At 33.5% G+C, this 21,203-nt stretch overlaps 1 protein-coding gene across 1 annotated transcript; it reads left to right on the plus strand.

Annotated features, from left to right (window-relative positions):
- Positions 1–16,242: 16,242 nt before the first annotated feature.
- On the plus strand, positions 16,243–19,132 carry LOC143568740 (uncharacterized). The gene is made up of 8 exons (XM_077054815.1): positions 16,243–16,403; positions 17,049–17,129; positions 17,228–17,316; positions 17,409–17,483; positions 17,600–17,661; positions 18,172–18,252; positions 18,344–18,736; positions 18,812–19,132. The coding sequence occupies exons 1-8, from the start codon at positions 16,281–16,283 to the stop codon at positions 18,898–18,900; spliced, it is 993 nt and encodes a 330-aa protein (XP_076910930.1). The 5' UTR covers positions 16,243–16,280; the 3' UTR covers positions 18,901–19,132.
- The last annotated feature ends 2,071 nt before the right edge of the window (positions 19,133–21,203 follow it).

The raw sequence follows: 21,203 nt of genomic DNA on the forward strand, positions 1-21,203 counted from the left end.
GAGCCCTTAAGCGCCTCCAAGTTATCTCCAGTTCCGGGGTAAACTCACCGCCCGAAACACTGGTGGTAAAACCCAGATGCCCTCGAGATCGAACTGAAAATCACAAAGATCTCAATCTTTCTTTATAGAGCGACACCCATATCCCCCAAAGTGTTGTAAGTGGGAATTGAACTTGAGTCTCCATTGAGAAACCCAAGCTCCCTACCACTACAGTACATTAATTGGATATAAATGTTGTATATTATATATTAGACTGAATAGTAAGAGCATGTTTGGAATTGAGTTTGAAAAATACTTATTGGTTTTTCTAAAAAGCCATTTTGAAAAGCCATGATTTGGGGCTTTTAGAAAAATACTTTTTAACCATTCAAAGTGATATTTCCTACTTACACCTTTGTATTTATATAATTTATAAATAAATAATGCACTCCTTAATTTAATTCAAATATGCCTTTAATTATTTATGTGAATGCTTGTTTTTTAATCTTTCTTAATATTATGTGATTCAACAAAGATGATCAGTCACATAATTCATGTATATTTATATATAGCTTCTAAATAACTTTTAAATTGGGAGGTGATTTAAATGGAATAAATCGTATTTTAACCATAAATTACAAAGACAATGGTGTTGACTCCCCCGTTAACTTTTTCCCCAAAGAGGCAAATATTTACAATTAAAAACCGGCAGAAAATTAAGTGCAATTTAAGCACTTTAGTTATTTTAAGTTTTGTATGCTACGCGCCGTTCGTTGGATTTGCTTTTCCAATATTCCCACTTTACCTTCAAACAAAAATTCGTACGTTATTTTTCTTTATATTCATATATTAATTTAAATTCTTATAAAATCGTGCCAATTGAAAGTGTTTTACGTAAGATGGTAACGTTTAGAATTAGGAACAAAATACTTGGAAAGGAAGAAAGAATACATTACAAAACTGTACGCGTAGCTAAAAAAAACAGTGTTTATTTTAATGCCTCACATTTAAAAATTAATCTAAGTAACAAAAAAACAGAAAACAATATATATATATATACATGCAGAGAAGTCATTTTATTGTAAGAAGTGCGATAAGTTATTTACAAACCTTGATTATGTTTGATCAATGGACTACATTCAAAATGTCAATCTAGTAATATTGACATTCCGTTTTTAATGTATTTAATGTTAAAAAGATATATTGGTATTTTATTATCTACAGGCCTAAAATGAAACTTAACATGTATTAATTACATCTCGTGCCCTGCATGGCCACTCAATATTAATTATTCTAAATATAGCAACAATTATTAGAGAGTAGAAACAAAGGAAATGCACGGTTAATCATATTAGTTTTTATTTTTCTATCACACTATTAAGATTTTTTCATTATAATGTAGGAACAATTGTTTTATTGTGTATGAAAAAACTATATCGTATGGTTGTAATTTCAAGTGTAGGACTTATTTTGATAATATGTATGAGTAACTTTTATAAAATAATTTTGTGTGAGTATATGATGTTGTGTAGGTTTTGAATTATAAAGAATGAGATTAAATATTTAAATCATAGTATGAACAAAGCCTACACATTTAGTATTTATATGTAGGGTTACTTATTTTGTATGTAGGCTTCATACATGTACGTTGTTTATGATATAAAAATCTGTGTAAGGTACATAAACTGTTGTGTAGGAATGAAAGATAATTTTTGTTTATGTAGTGTACGTAATTGGTGCGTAGTAATTAAAGATAATATTTTGTTTGTGATATATAAACTTTGTGTAGGTACATATGCAAGTTGTATGTACCATAAATTGTTGTGTAGTATCTATAAATTGTTGTGTATGAATAAAAAGTGATTTGAATGCTTACGATTTTTATTTATCTTTTTGAATGACCAACAAAAGTTTATATGTTTCAAAAACGAAAGTTATAGCAGAACGTTTGATTTTTCTATGATAAATTTTTGATTGATCTTTTTTAAGGGGCTCAATTTGAATGTAGGATGAGGAGATCAAAAGAGTCTTGGTGTTTTTTAAATTTAATTAAAAATAAAGAATTAGAAAAATATAAAAAATTAAAGATATGAGAATGATGTCTACGATTAAAACAAAAAACATTATAAATGTTTTTAATTTAATTAATAAATAAAAAACTAATAAAGGTGTAATAATTAAGAAATGAAACTTCTAAACATTTAATAGTTACCAAATATAATAATTTTAATTCTTACCATTATACCCCTAGATTTAATTAAAAGAAAAAATTAAAAGAAAATTTTTGATTGGTTGAAATAACTTCTCGCATTTCTCACACTAAAATGACTTCTCTTCAAAACTTAAACCTACATACATACATACATACATACATACATACATATATATATATATATATATTCAAAAAATAAAAGCTAGCACAATAAAATGACAATCTTTGTGTTGCAAAAGGCATTGTTGTAATGCCCGGTCCAAAATACGGGTATTATTAGCGTCGACATGAGGGTTAGGCCTCATCGACAAAGAGTTGACCTCTGACTCGACATTGTTTCTAATTTCACGTCACGTGATGACTAACATCATATTGTGCACACCGTGCTTTATCAGGTGGCAAGAGGTCCAAACCATAGGTTATGGTTAATGTTAGTGATTGATACACAATGATGCATAAGCAATCTAGTAAATAATGTATCATCTTTGGAACCTCGTTTATACCTCAAGACTTGTTTTCGTTTATTACAATCGACTAAAGTCACTAAACGTACCTTTAAATTCCGAAACTTTAATCAACAAATTCACAAAAAAACAACGATTCAAATGGAAGTTATCTTTAACAAGTTATGCTGTTTTCTCCTTCAAGAAAAGCATTCACCTTTTTAATAAATGGGTGATAAAGTTGCTTGTTTTCCAAAATATATATTCTTGGACACCCACCATTAACCTTTTTCTACTATTCCTTTTATTGTTTTCTTCGTCGATGTTTCTGTAATAATTCATCAAAATTTAATGTTGGTCCCTCAACCTTACTTAATATGTAATTCTCTGTCCTTGTATTTTTTTTGTTGCCTCCATGACTCCTCTAGGTCGATAACAATTACAAATGCAAACAATTTCATTACAACTCGTATTATCTTTAATTTTTACAATAAAACTAAAAACACTTTTATAAAAGTCAATGAAATTTATTTTTATGCTTGAAACATGGTACACTCCACGTTGAATAAATACAAAAAGAAGACATGATATATAAGGTTACGGCGAAAAAATATTGAAGATGTAAACGAGTCGAGCCAAGCTTTAACCTCATTTCTTGATATAATAATTTGTCATACTTGCGTTTGGCTTAGACTTGGCACATTTATTATCTATTAAATATTTATAATTGTTTTATTCTTATACATATATACTTAATACTTTATACATATAACGAAATATATTTAGTTATTATTTCTCATAAATTTGCATATATTAGCATTATACATATACATATATATATAATATGTGTGTCTGTGTGTGTTGTAAAACAAATATTATATATCTATATAGCTAGTAAGCTTAATTAGGGTTGTGGGTCAATTTAAGCTTTTATGTGAAGCACGAACTAGTTTATTTCTAGATTAAATTAGGCTAGAGCACATTTAAGTTTGTTTCGTTTCAAACTTTTAGCAATTCAACCTAGAGTGGTTCACAAACAACTTAGCTTATTTATACACCAAGTCACAAATATGTTGTATTAATAGTTAACTGAGATATACAAAAAACTTGGGTTCAAACATTTTTAGAATAATGTAAAGTATAGATTTTTACCACATTCTTGCACATGATCGAAGCACAACTCGTTTTTACACTAATAATAATTACCCCCATAAACGTACAATATCAAACACAAAAAACTTATTGCAAACTCAGAAGAATATTTTTCTCTGGTAGTCTCGTTTACTTGCCTTTTTCATATATGTTTGACTATTTGAGTTGACTACAAAATCGTTTAATTGTTTCGTAAAATTACATTTAAAGAGTTAAAGGCCATTACATCTATTTAACGAGTCATTTATTTCCCCTTAAGTGGGCTCCATACCTTACATGGAAAAAAAAAATTAGTCATGTCATCCTCTTTCTAGAGGTTCTTAACCCAATCCACACCTTACATTTGTGGCTTCTAGCTACCACACCTAGCTAAATGTCAAACTATGGTCTCTATTTTCATAATGTAGCCTTCATCAACCCAATGATTTGAAAAATACATGGGCTATATAATTGATTGTTGAGTGTGGGTGATGTATCAAAGACAAATGGCCGGGATAGATTTGAGGAGTTTTAAATTACATGTACTCTTATCACCATGAAAACTTAAGCTTCAATTTCCATGCCGGGCCATATTTTCACTTGTCTTGTCCCATAGACTTGATTATTAATCTCCTCTGTCTTCCAACAACCTACGTTTCTAAATTGGCCAGAAGAACCTACTAGATAATATATATTAGGGAAGCTATTAGTGGTTTATCGCTATTAGAAAAACAAGTATCACTAACGGAAAATTACAAACATACATTATACGTTGTCAATTATCTCTGACAGAAAGCAGGTGTGCTTTAAAAAATAAACATGCATTAAACGGACATGCTCTTATCCATACCATTGTGCCCAAATCACTTTAGTATTTAAGCAAGAAATTCCTAATAACCTTAATATCTTTCACTTGAACAAAAGTTATAAAACACAGAGAAAATTACCGTTTGAGTCCCTGTGGTCTTTAAGCGGAGTCACGTTGAGCCCCTGTTAAAAAAATGACCTGTTTGAATCCCTGACGTTTAAAACCTAAACTGTTTGAGTCCCTGCAACTTAACGGACGTTATTAATACTTTAAATTGAAGGGTATTTTTGTAAATTTTCTTATTCTATCATTTTTACCCTAACTTACCATAACATACATATTACAGCCTGCCTATCTTCACTCTTCACCCTCATATTACATGCCGTCAACTTGCAGGCCATGAACAGAACCGTCATCTTCTTCTTCGGTCTTCGTCCGTGATAGGTGAATAGCAATAAACGGTGGAGTGTGGAGGATACGTGAGTCTGAACCGTCATCTTCATCTTCGTTGGTCTTCGTCCGCGCTCGACTCCATCTTCTTCGATGAACCGTGGAGTGTGGAGGATACGTCTTCCCGACGAGGAATTTTCTGTCGCCGCTTATCGTAAGTTCACTCTTTTGAACCAATAATAAAATCTACATTCATAATAATTATTACTGTAATATTTGGATTACATATGATATTTATAAAATTGACCGTAATAATAATAATGTAAGTTTGATGTTTACATTTTATATTGGTATTATTAGTTCAAATTAGAGATCTCTTCAAATTTTAAACGAAGTTTGATTTCTTTCTTTTAATAATAATATAAGTTTAACTGTTTAATGTCAACACCTATCCATTCTCAGTTCTCAACGCCTATCCATTCAATTTAATGTCAATAGAAGTTCCTATTATAATCATCTCTTTTGGTACCTGAAAATCAGTTAAGTTCAAATACGGTTAAGTGTTAGAAGTCGTTTTCTTTTAATTTAACGTCAATAGAAGTTCCTACTATAATCATCTCTTTTGATACCCGAAAATCATTTAATATTTGTACATTTAATATTTGTATTTTTAGTTCAAATTATAAACAAAGTTTGATTTTTTTCTTTTAATTACAGATGATAATAACATGTTTACATTTAATATTTACCATAGAGGCAAGTTTTCTCAATTTCCGGGTAGAGCTTACGGGTGTGCTAAAAACCTACCTTGAACAACTAGTAAAAGCCAACCCTGGTAGCCATGTCAAAATAGATGTGGAACCATATCATGACCCTAGAAACCCTACTAGGCAATTCAGGAGGGTTTATATATGTTACGGTGCTACAAAGAAAGGTTTTCAGATGTTGGGAAAAGAATTTTTGGGGCTAGATGGATGTTTTATGAAAGGCCTATTTCCAAGTATTGACGGTAGCAGGTGTATTTATCCGGTTGCTTGTGCACTCGTGGAAGCTGAAACTCTAAACTCATGGACATGGTTCTTAGAGTGCCTTAGAGATACTCTTGATTTGCCCACCGATGTTAACTTCACTTTTATTAGTGACCGTCAAAAGGTATTCAGTTAATGCGGTTAATTGCTGTTTTTTAAGCTGCTGTTGATGCTGAAATGTTGTTAATTAATGTTTTTTTAGGTTGTTATTGCTGTTTTGTTGCTGTTGATGCTGAAATGCTGTTACTTACTGTTTTTAGGCTGTTATTACTGTTTTTAAGCTGTTTTGTTGCCGTTGATGCTGAAAATGCTGTTAATTGCTGTTTTTTTAGGCTGTGAATGCTGTTATTGCTGTTTTTAAGCTGTTAATGCTGTTGTTATTGCTGTTTTTAGCTGTGTTAATTGCTATTTTATTTGCTGTAAATTTTGTTTGTTGTTTTAGGGCTTAATTCCAGCATTAGAAATGGTGTTCCCTAGGGCTGAGCATCGGTTTTGCATTAGACACATCCACGAGAACATGAAGAAGCAATGGCGAGGAGATGTGTTTAAAAACATGTTCTTGAAAGCAGCTGGTGCTTTCTAAGGGAGGTAAAATGACAAAACAAGGAGGCACGGTAAAATGCGGCAAGTGTGGTGATTCTGGTCATAATTGTAGAAGATGCACCAGTAAGGTGGGACAACAACTTCAAGTGAACAATGCGAATGATGGTGTTGATTTTTTTGTATTTTGGTAATGACTTTTAAGTGTTTTGGTATTGTCTTTTGGGCGTTACAAATTGTGTAATGGTATGATAACTTTCTACCCAAATTGTGTAATGGTATGATAACCTTTTGTTGTTATCTTTTGGTGTGTTACTAAATTATATCTTATCCGTGTGTTTAGGCTAAGAATATTATTTTCATTTTGCATAGAGTGATCAACATTAACAAGTGAAAAAGAAACATCAAGAACACAAGATCTGCGACAATGCATAATAAATAACGAGAAAACCAAACAAGATCCGCGACAATGCATAATAAATTGATTGGATTAATAAATTGCACTCAACCATTACATGTTTACAATACAAATACAACACAAGAACTCAAAAAGTACAAACATAAGTAAGGAAAAACATCCAACTAATACCTAAAACAATCTTCAATTTTGTGACTTCCTTGGCTTTGGTTCTTGCATACTCGTCTTTCTTCTTCTTCATACTCTTGACCAATGCGGGGATCCTTTCACAACCGGGACAAGTAAGAGTGTCTGCCCATTTTAACCATCCACAAGAACCCTTCTGTAACGAACAACAATAATCAACCATGCTCGATAAAATGATATATTACAATATTAGCACCAAACCTAAGGGTATAATAGTATTAATGAAAATAGCCTAACAAACAATAATCTGTTTAGTCTAATATTAAAATGAGACGTGCACAACAAAGAAACCAACACCATTTGCATTGTCCTAAGTTTGAGTCAATATAGCAGGTTCACAGATTTGCCCTGTTTAATTCAAGTTTTTTATAATGTGTTTATGCCAAATTAAATTGGTTACATGTCTAATTTTTATATAAAGTTGTAACTTTTTGGTTGTGAAATGTAGATTCAAAATATTAATAATAAGTGAAATAAATAGATAAAAAACTTCCGGTCAAACGGGTCGTGTACGGATCAACTCACAAGTGGGCCGTGTTTAGATTTACGTGTCTTACACTTCGGATTCAGGTCACGTTCATCAACCGACAAGTATGTGAGTCGTGTTCGGTTACGTGTCTTAGACCGACAATCCACAAACACAACCCGTTTAACACCCCTACACCACTCCACCCTACCCTCCAATCACTTGTTCGATATCATATCACTAAAAGTTTGTTTATGTATATTATTAATGAACGTTAACACAATTTTTTGGCAAGTAGAAGAAGAGAAGAAAATAATAATACAATTTTTTGTGACGCTTTAAAAGCTTCATGTTAAGTAGATTGAAGTCAAAAAGAAAAGGATTTTCCAACTTTGGTTAAAAAGGTCAGGAGTTTATTATCTTATTATTATTCTTATTCTTATTATATTGTTACCCAAACACTCTCAATTTTGATTGTAAATCTAGAATGGGATAAATTTTAACTTTTTGTTTATTCATCTGAATTACTATTGACATTGGTTTGTATGAGGAAAATCAACTTTTAAATGCTTCTGTTTGTGTTCAGTTGTTTGTTTGATTATACTTAAACGAACAAACGGAGCTGAAACTGCCAATTCAATCAAACCATTTGTTTATGCATATTATTAAATGGCTAGTTATATAACATTAAAGGTTAAAATAGCTGATTAATCGGGTTAACCCAAATAATAATTTTTTACCCTATTTAGCCCGACCCTAATTAGCTTAATCGGGTTCGGCTTTTTGGACACCCCTAATTCTAACGCTAACAAACTCACTTCATTCAAAATTAACCTCTATACAAACTGATATAACAATTAATTTCATTCAATCAAGCTAAAACAACTAATTTCAAAGATTGGAGCATTAAAAATACTTACACAGCAAAGGAATCGACGACCGGGGTTAGCATCCGTCTAGGATATACGATAGCACGTATTTGCACCACAAGAGCAAACCAAATCTGATGAACCAGTAGCATGAGACCTTGATTCACCGATGAAGAGGATGAGGATGTGAACTGCGACATTTTGACTCCAATCGAAGACGTTAACTACTTTGAAAACCTATCGAATTGAAGAAGAAGAAGAAGAAACTAGTATTTACGCTGTGTTCCAGAGTTTAATTTCAAGAGAGGAGAGAAAGATTTGGAGAGAAATAAACAAAATTGGTGTTCCAGAGTTTTTTTAATGAAAAGAAGAGAAATGAGGAGAAGAGGTTTTTAGTGTATTTATATTTCTTTCCAAATTGGAAAGATGAGAGGAGAGAAGAGATAACCCACAAAATTGGTAAAACTGCAACTTTCTTTTCTATTTCTTTCTACTCGGGAACACATAAAATGATTAATATTCTTTCCTTTTCTCTTCTTTTCATTAAACTCGGGAACACGATATCATTTTCTTTTCTTTCCTTTATTTTCTAACTTAATTTCCCTTCTTTTCTCTTCTCTCATTAATTTAAACTTGGAAACACAACGTTAGGGCTACAATTGAAGCCACTTAGGGTTCCAATTGAAGCAGCGATGAAGAAGAAGAAACAACGAAGGATAGAAAGATGAATTAGGGTTCATATGTTTATTTATTCAGAACTTATATTAAGGCAGGGGTATAGTAGTAATTTAAAACGTTTTTGGATGGAAAAACTAACGCCATTCTAACGGAGGGACTCAAACAGTTCAGGTTTTGATTGTTGGGGATTCAAACAGGTCATTTTTCTTTACAGGGACTCAACGTGACTCCGCTTAAAGACCACAAGGAATCAAACGGTAATTTTCTCTAAAACATAATAATGTGCGATTTTTATGTCACTGTAGCAATGCATTATTGTTGTTGCACAACACTTCTTTCTATTAATATTCCCTCACTTTTTATTGTTTGGGTGGCCTATTTAAGTACGATGAGAATCAACATGTGACTCCCATACCATTGTAACCCAAACAAAATTCGGTTCGACAATATTCTCTCTGCCCATAGTTCACTCCTCACCATCCGGAGTGTTGGAAGTAGAGACATGTAGCACCTTTTATACAAGGGCTGCACAACGTCAAATTTAAGTAGACATATGTAGCAGTAATACTTATGATTCGCAAGAGAAGCAAAAGAGTGGTGACCGTAAAATTACAATTAGGAATATAATAAAATAACACTAATAATCCTTTAATTTGCATCTTGTTGAGTTATTGTGTCATATTATTATAACCAATTTTATTTATTGTCAACCAATGCAAAGTGGAAGTAACTCTTAAGAAAAAAATGTTTTTATTGAATTTATGAACGAATAAAACATTACAGTAGTCCCTTTATATATGGACTTCTTAGTTTGCTAGTCATGCCAAAATTTCAAAATTACAAAAAGACAATAGGATTTAATAAAAATAGTAAATGACAACCTAAATTACCGGTGACAGCTAGAAAGCACGTCCACTTATTTATGGAAGGTTTAAAATGCTGCAAATTTTGAACAAAAAGTCTTCTTGGATGAAATCCAAGTTTTAAATGATGGATTTTGGGCTGACAGCCGGCCAACAGATTCGCAACAAGGTCTGGCTTGTCAAGACCTTTCCGTAGATAGGTAATGGCCCCTACCCAAGTTACGTCCATTTTAAGTTTCGGGCTCTTTGACCTTGTTTACCTCTACCAAGCTGGTCCATATAAAAGTCTGTTAACTCTTGGATCAACTTCTCATCATAAACTTACTTTTTAACGGTTGCTAGTTTCTTGCTTGCACTGAAAGAGTGTAAATGAAAACCATTAAATCTTTATTTTGACATGTATATTGTTATAACTAATTTTACTCATATTTTGTTTTTTCTTTAATTCTTTTAATGTATAAAGTTTTATAGAATTCTGAAATTCCAAAAACCCAGTAACATTTGTCAATGTGTAGATATAAATAATGTCTCAAAGGTATAATTAAAATTATATAAAGCTTTATATACTAAAAGTTACAAAAGAGAAACCAAATATAAGTTATAATGTTATAAAATTCAAAATTAAACTTGTAAAATATGAATGCGCGGTTTCAAATGAGTAGGCACGCACAATTGAAAATTCAGTCGCTGTTTAGGTTTTAAAAGAGCCCGGACATATGGTTTGATCATCAAACTACTATTCATGCATAATTTGGTTAATCAAACTACTCTTCACGAACGCCCTGCTTGCGGTGTGCGCATATAATGTATATATGTGTGAACCCTCAGGTGGGCAAAAGTAAAATTGCACTAATTTTGACATTATTTTACTAATCTCATGAAAATAACGTTAAAAGTGGCGGAAGGTTAATCAGGCATCATGTGGTGGCGTTGATAGCCAAAAGACAAGGGCACATGCACCAATCAGCCGGTGTCCCGATGATTGAGTGCTATGTGCCTTATGTCCAAGGCTTGATGCAAAACTACTATCGAGCCGGGGGTCTCACCGGAAGCAGTCTCTATATCCCTATGGGATAGAGGTAAGACTGTCTACATCTTACCCTCCTCAGACCCTACCATAGCATTGCTATTGGTGGGATATACTGAGTACGATGATGATGACGACTCTTCACGACCTGTTTAAGAGGGAACATTTTGAGAATTACTCAATTTAAGGAACATAATTGGATTTTATTTCCTCAGGGGAAACTGGGGGAATTTTAGCCTTTCTTAAACTAATTTAATTACTTTTTAGTTTTTGTTAATAAAGTATATTTTTCAGTACTTGTGCTTTCGAATAAATAAATAAATAATTATTTTAGTGCATGCTATTTGAGTAGTCTGCTATTCTATAAAAGTGTAATATAAATATAATCAACAGCCCAATAATAGTGCTTTGTTTGAAAGCAACATTTGCTTGTACACGTACTATGGTTACGTGGTTGTACTTTTGTTGTTGCATGACGTACACCATTGCAAACGATAACGATATTTATATGCCATGACAGATATTGGTACCCATTAACGAGACAAGACCGTAGTGGTTTGCGTGAGCTTCAAAATGACACTTTTATGCTTTGGCATATGGCGATGATATTGATAAATGATAATGAAGACATGTGCTAACCATCTTAATTCGGTTTCAAATTAAATTGATTAATCTGAAAAATAAATTAACATGAAACCGTTAAAAATGACTAATTACGTATTTTGTTTTTAGTTGAAATCAATTGAGGTTTGAGTTTTAGATTCTAAACTCGATGTGATTCAAATAAGCCGATGTTAAATAGTAGTTATTTAAGTTTTATCTGTCAACGTAATTTAAATAATACACCAGGCCAATTTAGTCTAACCAAATCCAATATTAAATAAATGTATTATTTTTCTTTTTTTAAAAGTAAAACTAGTTATTTGGTTTACAGTTCGGATTTGAACTTCAATTTGGTTTGTTTTTAAAAGTTAATGTGAACCATATTCAGACGAGACTGGGAAGGATACGAAGATTGAGGACTTCAATCATCAGAGCTTCATATTGGGCTTTTTTTTTTGTTAAAGCTTGTGGATGGAATCAGTGGCGGACCCAGGATTTTTTGCCAATGGGGTCCCATATTTTCGGTGTTCAAATTTTTCGGGTCGGTCGTTGTTCAGGTCGGGTCGAGGCGAAGAACATAATAAAAAACAATATCATAATAAAACTTTCTTTTCAATCATCACTACCTGAACGGGTCAAAATGGGTCGGGTTGACACATAAACACTTTGTTTTCCCTTTCTTAAACATTTTTGAGATAGAACCTAGATCCACCCTTTCATAAGCATGTGTTGAAAACCATTAACTTAAACTAGTGAAAAATAAAACTGATATTTTAAAGTGTTTGAATGTTTCTAAAGAAAATCATGCATAAAGTTGAAAACAATGATATGTATTTAGAGGTGTTTGAATGTTTCCAAAGTTATCATTGCAACATTAGCAATCAAATGATTGATTAACACTAAAAATTAACACAAAAAACCAAAAACTGAGCCTTGTAAGACTTGAACCCATGACCTTTCAAAGATAAAACAAGGGACTTTCCACCAGACCACATCAACATTAATAGTATGGGTTCCAAGTATTAAATCTTATGGGGTCCTCAAAAAATTTAATATACCGCTTCTAATATATTTTTTAAAAAACATTGGTGTCCCGGGACCCCGATCCACACTATGTGGGTCCGCCCCTGGATGGAATCAGATGAGAAGGAGAGGATGATTGATGATGAGTGATGAACCATTGACTTCCAAAGTGAGGTTTCGGGAACCTAAAATGAGACAATGGTGGAACTATGAAAGCTGACATTTGTAATTTTGGGGTGTTGATTTGCTAGGATAGAAAAAAACGCGAGGAGAAGAATTGATGTCGAGAAGATATGGGCTAACCCTCTTAATTCGGCTTTAAATTAATTAAACTTAATAATAAATTAACATGAAACCGTTAAAAATGACTAATTACATATTTTGTTTTTCGTTGAAATTGATTGAGGGTTTGGTTTTAGAATTCTAAATTCGATGTGATTTGAATAAGTCGATGTCAAATAGTAGTTATTTAAGTTTTGTCTTTTAGCGTAATTCAAATAATACACCAGGCCAATTTAGTCTAACCAAATCTAATATTAAATAAATGTATTACTATTGTTATTTTTTTTAAAGTAAAACTTGTTATTTGATTTCCAGTTCGGATTTGAACTTCAGTTCAGTTTGTTTTTAAAAGTTATTGTGAATGATTTTCAGACGAGACCGGAAAGGATTCGAAGATTGAGGACTTCAGTCATCAGAGCTTCACATTGGTTTTTTTTTTTCTTTTTTCTTTTTCTTATTTTAAAGAATACTCGTGGATGGAATCTGATGAGAAGGAGAGGATGATTGATGAGTGATGAACCATTGATATCCAAAGTGAGGTTCCAGAAACCTAGAATGACACGACGTTGGAACTAAGGGTGCAAACGAGCCGAGCTTTTCGCGAGTTGCTCGAGATCGGCTCGTTAAAAAGCTCAATCGAGCCGAGCTTAATCGAGCCTGAGCCCGAACTCAAGCCTAATTAAAAGTAAGCTCGTTTAATAAATGAGCCCGAGCCCGAGCTTCACTTATCGAGCTCGAGTCGGCTTGCGAGCCTAAATGAGCTTGCCAATTATATAATTTTTTAAAATATATATTTAATAATTATTAATTAATATATATAATGTTATGAAAAATAATTAAAAATAACTAAATAATACATATTGTTTCATACATAAATTTATAATAGAAAAAAAACATATAAAAATTATTATAATTATATAAAAAAATAATTGACATATAGTAAACGAGCCGAGCACATGCCGAGCTTGAAAATCTACTCACAACCCGAGCTCGAGCTTTGAAAAAAGAGCTCGAAACGAGCCGAGCTCGAGCCCTGTACAAGTTAAACGAGCCAAGCTCGAGCCTAGTCGAGCTCGGGCTCGGCTCGGCTCGGCTCGTTTACACCCCTAGTTGGAACTATGAAAGCTAGCATTTGTAATTGAGACAACTTTGTAAAATAGTAATCAAGTTTCAAGTTTTTTCCAATTAAGTCAGTCATATTTTATTTTGTCTTAATTAGGTCACTCAACTTTCAATGTCTCGATTAGGTCACTCAATTTTCATTTTGAGCTTAATTAAGCCACTCAATTTTTAATAAATGTTATAATATTATCTTTTTTACATTCATATTCTATGTTCAAAAATTACTAAAACGTCACTAAAACCAACATTTTTTTATTTTTTATCAATATATATATATCACTTATAATAATATAGTAGTTGCCCCCTCTCGCTTTAGAATACAAATTGAAAGTACGTGCCTAACTGAAATTTGAGTATCCTAATTAAGACAAAACAAAAATACGAGGAACTTTATTGAAACAAATTTGAAACTTGATTATCATTCTATAGCGTTTTTTCTTTGTAATTTTGGGGTGTTGAAAATCCCCTAACCTATATAGAGGGGGTTTAAATAAGGAATCCGTAGGAAGTGCTCTTAGAAAGTTAAACGTCCTGTTTGGTAAACACTTGTGTTCAAAACTCTATTTTATATTGCAACTTCTAATTTTGTTAGACATACCGAAGTTTTAAATCCCTAATCATATCAAAATATTTAATAAGAGTATTTCCAATTTATAAACATTGCTATAGAAGTAAAATATTAAAAAAAAAAACAAAAATTCAATTTTAAATGCTAAAAGTAGGGGTAACACGTATCAGGCCGACCCGATTAACCCGAGAAAGAACCAATGATAGACACAACCTGACCCAAGTCAACATACTGCTTGTCCATCTTCAATCCCGCTAGTTATCTAAGTGTAGGTCGACTTTTATTTTACACGGCTTCAGTTTCGACCCTGGCCCGATTCGGTCTGGTTTTGACTTTGGACCCACACCCCAACCCTAACTAAACATCTCTTTAATGGACTCCATGTTATAAATTAAATTACTAAACTACACGTCATCAACAAAACCTGAAACCCTACACTAACTGGACCACGGTCCAAAACCACAACGAAAGCCCAGCCCAAGGAAACCCGGTTCAAGAGTTTGGATAAGGAGTTTAGGGCACAGGTGGTATAAATACCCAAACTCCATAGCCATACAGTTCTAGGGCTTAAACGAAGATAATTGAAGCCGGAGAGAAGAAGAAGGCTCAAAGAGCTGCTGTTCTGTACTGTCTTATCCAAATCATCCAACAAATCAAAGGTATATTATTATTATCATCATCATCATTATTATATTGTATCTAATCTTCAGTATTCGTTATACGAACGCCGATTACCGTTATTTCTTCAATTAATTAGATTCATTGTGTAATATTGCTGGCCTTGTTTTGTTGTAATGATGTGATAATAAGCTGTTGATTTTGAGCTTTGATTGTTTGTTGTGATGTGAAAACCCTAATTTTGAGGAGTTGATTTGATAGTAATGTTATGAAGTGAGTAATGGAGTGTGTTAGTGTTATTATAATGCATTGATTGTATTGGTACATATTATTATTATTACTAATTACTAAATGCATGCACTAATATATGTTTATTTTTTGCACTGTAGCTTGTACCTACCACTGTTATTGTATAATAAGCTGTTAGTTTGTTGAGGAAACTCTAGGTTTGTTTATTGTTTGTCTAGAGATTGTGGTTTTGAGATGCTTTTAAGTTATGTTTGTGTTCTTATCATCTCATGTATGTATGCTTTTTTTGGATTTATTGAAACAGAGTTATTCACAATGTTGTTATCTGTTTGTATTTGCATATTGTTTTGGAAGACAAGTTTTTATTTTGGGGACTGCTTTCTTGTTTTTTTTTTTAACTTTGATAGATGGATCGGTATCGGAAAGTTGATACGCTTTGTTGACATGTCTGATTTTATATTTTGTTTTTTAGCAGTTTTCTTTTAAAGTGAGTTAATTACAATGTTGTTATGTGTTTGTGTTTGCCTGTTGATTTGGAGGACAAATTTTTATTCTTTGGACTAATTTGTTGTTTTTTTATAATTTTATAGATGGATCGGTACCAGAAAGTTGATTTTCTTTGTTGATGTTTCTGATTTTATATTTTGTTTTCTTTTAGCAATTTTCCTTTAAAGTGAGTTAGTTACAATGGTGCTATGTGTTTGTATTTGCTTATTAATTTGGAAGACAAGTTTTTATTTCTTGGACTAATTTCTTGCTTTTTTGTAACTTTGATAGATGGATCGGTACCAGAAAGTTGAGAAGCCAAGAGCAGAGCAACCCATCAATGAGAACGAGATACGCATCACTAGCCAGGGGAGAATGAGAAGCTATATCACATATGCCATGACTTTGCTTCAGGTTCATATTTTGCTACTAATTTATAGCAATGGATGAGTTAATCTCACTTTGTAGTTAATTAATATATTTTCTCAAGTGTTATAAATTGTGTTCTGTTTGTACTTGTCGTATTATGAATGTAAGAAAATATTAGGTTGGATTCTTTATGTTACAATCTTGTTATGCAACACAGGTTTTAGTTCACTGTGATGTTTATTGGAATGAAATAGACATGTGCCACCTAATAAGGATGTTTCTTTAGTTGTGCTGTAACTTATTTGAAGCTTTGTCTCCCTTTTCTTAATAAAAAACTAAAAGTTTGTCGCTTTTTTTGTAATACTGTGTTAAATATACACGTCAGCACTATTATCAGCTTTTAAGTTCTTCAATTGCACATATTCTCCTCAAAACCTTTCTTCATTCACTTAATTTGATTTTTTTAGCCAATTTGTTAAATATACACGTCAGCACTATTATCAGCTTTTAAGTTCTTCAATTGCACATATTCTCCTCAAAACCTTTCTTCATTCACTTAATTTGATTTTTTTAGCCAATTTGTATCAAACTATAAGCGTTCTTTATTGTTGATCGTTAATGCTTGCTTTGATTGAAGTGCTTGCTATAGTACTATTTGATTTGACTACTTACTATTTTATTGCTTTATAGGAAAAAGGCTCATCAGAGATTGTGTTTAAAGCTATGGGTAGAGCTATCAACAAGACTGTCACAATTGTGGAATTAATAAAGGTTTATCATCATTTACATTTTATCAAATGCTTTTGTTCTTTAGTTTTGTCACTATACTTTTTGATCAAGTTTGGAGATACTGTATATCTTGATTGCAGAGGCGAATTGTCGGTCTTCATCAAAATACATCCATTGGATCAACCGACATAACCGACACCTGGGAACCCCTAGAGGAGGGTTTACTCCCGTAAGATTAACTTCATACTCTTACTTAAAAAAAAAAATCTTTATTTGGTATATTTCGTTGCTGTTAAGACTTAAGTATCCATTTTGTTTCAGTTTGGAGACAACGAGGCATGTTTCAATGATCACTATTACTCTCTCTAAAGTGGAGCTAAATACATCGTCTATCGGGTAAGTTACATTCTCTTTATATATGCTCAGTTTGTGTAACATTTAAAGAATATGTGGCTTATGATGTCAACATTGAATCATTGATGCATTATGGTAAAATTGTAATTTCTTGTCAGGTATCAACCACCCATACCAGCTGACCAGGTCAAGGTATCCGCTGAATTTGAATATGAAGGAGGTATAATCATATTCTCATAATACCGTTAATTTTCACCACCCATTATAACTCATTGAATGGATATTTGATTTTGTATGTACTAACTATCAAGCACGAAGTAAACGAATGGGTTTTTTTTGTTCGTGCTTGTTAGTTAAGTAAACGAACAAACATAACTGATCTAAAACCAATTAAAAGCAACCATGAACAACAAAGTGTTGGGGCTAAAAATGTTATTAAAACTAAACAAATTTGTATGGGTCTAATAAATTTAAATGACTATATGAAATGCATAAAAAATCAAAATTAAACAAATGTAAAGTAATCAACATGAATGAATGCTGATGAACGAATTTTATTGAACAAATGTTCATGAGCATAAATGAACATAAGAAACTTGTTTTATGTTTCTTTTTTTGAAATATACTATCTTCTCGCTGAACCAAATGAAAGGTTCACTGAAGTTTTGGTTCCTTCGCAGGCTTATTATTTCTATGATAGTTTTATTTAAATGTTTTAATCATTTTGCAGAGGGATCACCAACCGCAAGGGGCAGAGGCCGTGGTGGAAGAGGAAGGGGAAGAGGGGTGGGGAGGTCTAGACCTGCACCAGGTATTATTATTGTATTGTAATTATTGTCAACTAAATTTCAGTTTTAAATTCATTTATAAATGTTTGTAACTGTAATCAGTTATGATAACAGGAAACGGTTACGCACAAGATGAGTATGATGATGGTGGTTGGGAAGGCCATGGTGGTTATCCTCGGGGAAGGGGCCGTGGAAGAGGCCGCAGCTTCCGTGGGCGTGGAAGGGGAAATTACAACAATGCCCCATATATAGATAATCAGCAAGATGTTGGTGGTTACAATCAAGAATCTCCTAGGGGCAGAGGTCGTAACTTTCGTGGCCGTGGAAGGGGCGGTTACAACAATGGATACAATATGGATAACCAGCAAGACGTTGGCGGTTACAATCACGAGTCTCCCAGGGGCAGGGGTCGTAATTTCCGTGGTCGTGGCAGGGGCGGTTATAATAACGAACCATATAATGATAATACTCAACAAGATGACGGAGGTTACAATCAAGAATATCGAGGTATTTATTTTTATTTATGTGCATCGATTAACAAACGGAAATCAAAGGTTTGACCTTTTTCTGTTTGATGTGTAGGCCGTGGTTGCGGGAGGGGTGGTCGTGGAAGGGGTCGTGGTGGGTTCAGATCGAACAGGCCAAATCAGGCGGCAGAAGGCGGTGATTAAGCGCAAAACTAAGCGGTTCTCTTGGTGTTGATGTTGGTTTGAAATGTTTTTCGTGAATGTTTGGTTGTTGGTTGCACCATCTCTACGTTTTGTTTCATTTTTTCAGTTTCAGATAATTGACTTAGGATAATCAGTTTGTACTAAAGGTGTAGACTAAGTTTAAGTAGTGAGTTTTGAGTTTTGTTTTCTTTTCTATTGTTACTTTATTGTTTAAAAGAATAATTTGTAATTTTGTTTTTAGGTTAGGTTGTGTTGTAGAACCTTAAGCCATGTGATTGATTTTGTTAACTTGAGCTCTGTGCTTTAGCTATATTAAAATAACAGTAATGATATTAGAACTAGACATAAATGTTTTCAATGATTATGAAATATGAAAGTTTGACTACATAGATATACATCGATATCATTCAACTTTACATGTCTGATACAATTATCAGAGTTTTTAAATTGTTTTATAATTAGGCAATCCTTTAATTATGGCATGATGTTTGCTTTGTTTTCTATTCATTACATTAACGGGCGAGATAATCATTAACCAACAAAAAAAACCTGAAATAATTATTTAGACTAGTTCAAGCAAGGGCCACACTAACCCCCCCCCCCCTTTAATTTTCCTCTCGGTTTGGCCCAGTTCGATGTATAGACAACGGTTGTTTTTGGCACGGCTTTCAAACATAGTCAATGTCAATGAGTAGACGTGCACAACAAAACCGGTTCCGGACCCGAACCGGTGGAACCGACCCGAAATCGGTTCTAGTTCGTACCCGGTGTACCCCATACCCGGTTAGGGTATTATAATACCCGGATAATCCTATCCGGACCCATGTATTTGACAAAAAATCGGTTCCTACCCGGTTTCTAACCGGAACCGGTTCCAACCCGATATCGGTTCCTACCCGAAATAACCGGGTCCGCCGGGTTTTTTCCTAAAAAAAAGCCGTTGTAACCGGTTCCGTTAGTAATATAGCCGTTGGAACCGGTTTCAACGGCTATATTCTCAATGGAACCGGTTTTTGAGCTAGACAACTATATAAAGGGTTGGATGATCACTTGTTTTACCACTCCAACTCAAAAACATCAAGAAAACTTATCGGTTTACACTTTACACTCCAATTTTTTTCACTTCCATTCCACCACCACTCGATAACTAGTTGTTATGGCAAGCCAAAACAAGGGCAAAAGAAAGGCGGCGGCTACCGACTCCGTTTTTATTGACCCGGTTCGTGCCGAAGATGACGTCGGAGTTGCAAAGATCCTCCCTCATAACCGCAACGAAGAAATATGGCGGAATTGGGATTTGGTTGAGTTGCTTAATGGAGACATTAAGGCTCGTTGCAAATTGTGTGGCACTTATTTAAAGCATGATTCGAACTCTACTTTAAAGAAGCACATCGAGAAGAAATTTTGCAAGGCGTTGAAAGAAGTTCCCGCCACGGTCCAAGCCGAATTGGGTAAAGATGGGGCAATATTTCGTTACAATGTGAAAGCGGTTCACGATAGGATGGCGAAGTTCGTGATTCAACAAGGTTTGCCGTTTAACCACTTCGATAACCCTCAATTGACGGCCTTGATTAGAGAGACTCTTCAACCGCGCTACACCCATGTAAGTCGTACCACTCTTCGACGTCATTGTCTAAAGTTGTGGGAATGTGCCAAAAAAGATTTGATTGATTTTTTTGACACTTTACAAACGGGTGTCAACTTAACTAGCGATGTTCGGTCGGCACCCCATGGGTTACTGGAATTGTACCTTTGTGTGACCGCGCATTGGATCGATCCGGTATCTTGGCAAATGATGAAACGCACCATCGCATTTGAAAACTTTCCGTTTCCACATACCGCCGAAAAATTGTTTGAAATTTTGGATGAGGTAATAACCACTTTTAACTTGAGGAAAAAAAAATTTTCAATGTCGTCTTATAACGCATCTAACAATACAAAAGCGGTAGACAAGTTATATATAAAATATACACCACTTTGCCACGGAAAGTTTTTTCATACTCGATGTGTTGCCCATATTATCAATTTGGTTGTTCAAGATGGTTTTGACAACGAAACCATGGAGGGCGGTTTGAGATTATTTAGGTTGATGTTACAAGATATTTTCAAAAGTGGAAAAAGAAGACATCTTGAATACAAAAACTATTGCAAGTCGGTGGATAGAAAATATTTGGGGCCGTACTGTGACATTTCAACCCGTTGGAACTCGACTTGTAATATGCTCGCTTGTGCTTTTTCCCAAAAAAAACTATACAAGCGTTTCATAGAACGCTTGTGGATTGTTGCGAAGCCGATATGTTTCC

Source organism: Bidens hawaiensis, unplaced genomic scaffold (genome assembly GCF_021521415.1).
Source record: "Bidens hawaiensis isolate Kalapana, Puna unplaced genomic scaffold, B.hawaiensis_p1.1 tig00024225_1, whole genome shotgun sequence".
Taxonomy (NCBI): Eukaryota; Viridiplantae; Streptophyta; class Magnoliopsida; order Asterales; family Asteraceae; genus Bidens; species Bidens hawaiensis.

Coding starts and splice junctions, on each gene's coding strand:
- LOC143568740 (XM_077054815.1), top strand. CDS start 16,281: ATGGATCGGTACCAGAAAGTTGAGAAGCCAAGAGCAGAGCAACCCATC. Junction 16,404..17,048: donor ATGCCATGACTTTGCTTCAG/GTTCATATTTTG, acceptor ATTGCTTTATAG/GAAAAAGGCTCATCAGAGAT. Junction 18,253..18,343: donor GAGGTCTAGACCTGCACCAG/GTATTATTATTG, acceptor TTATGATAACAG/GAAACGGTTACGCACAAGAT.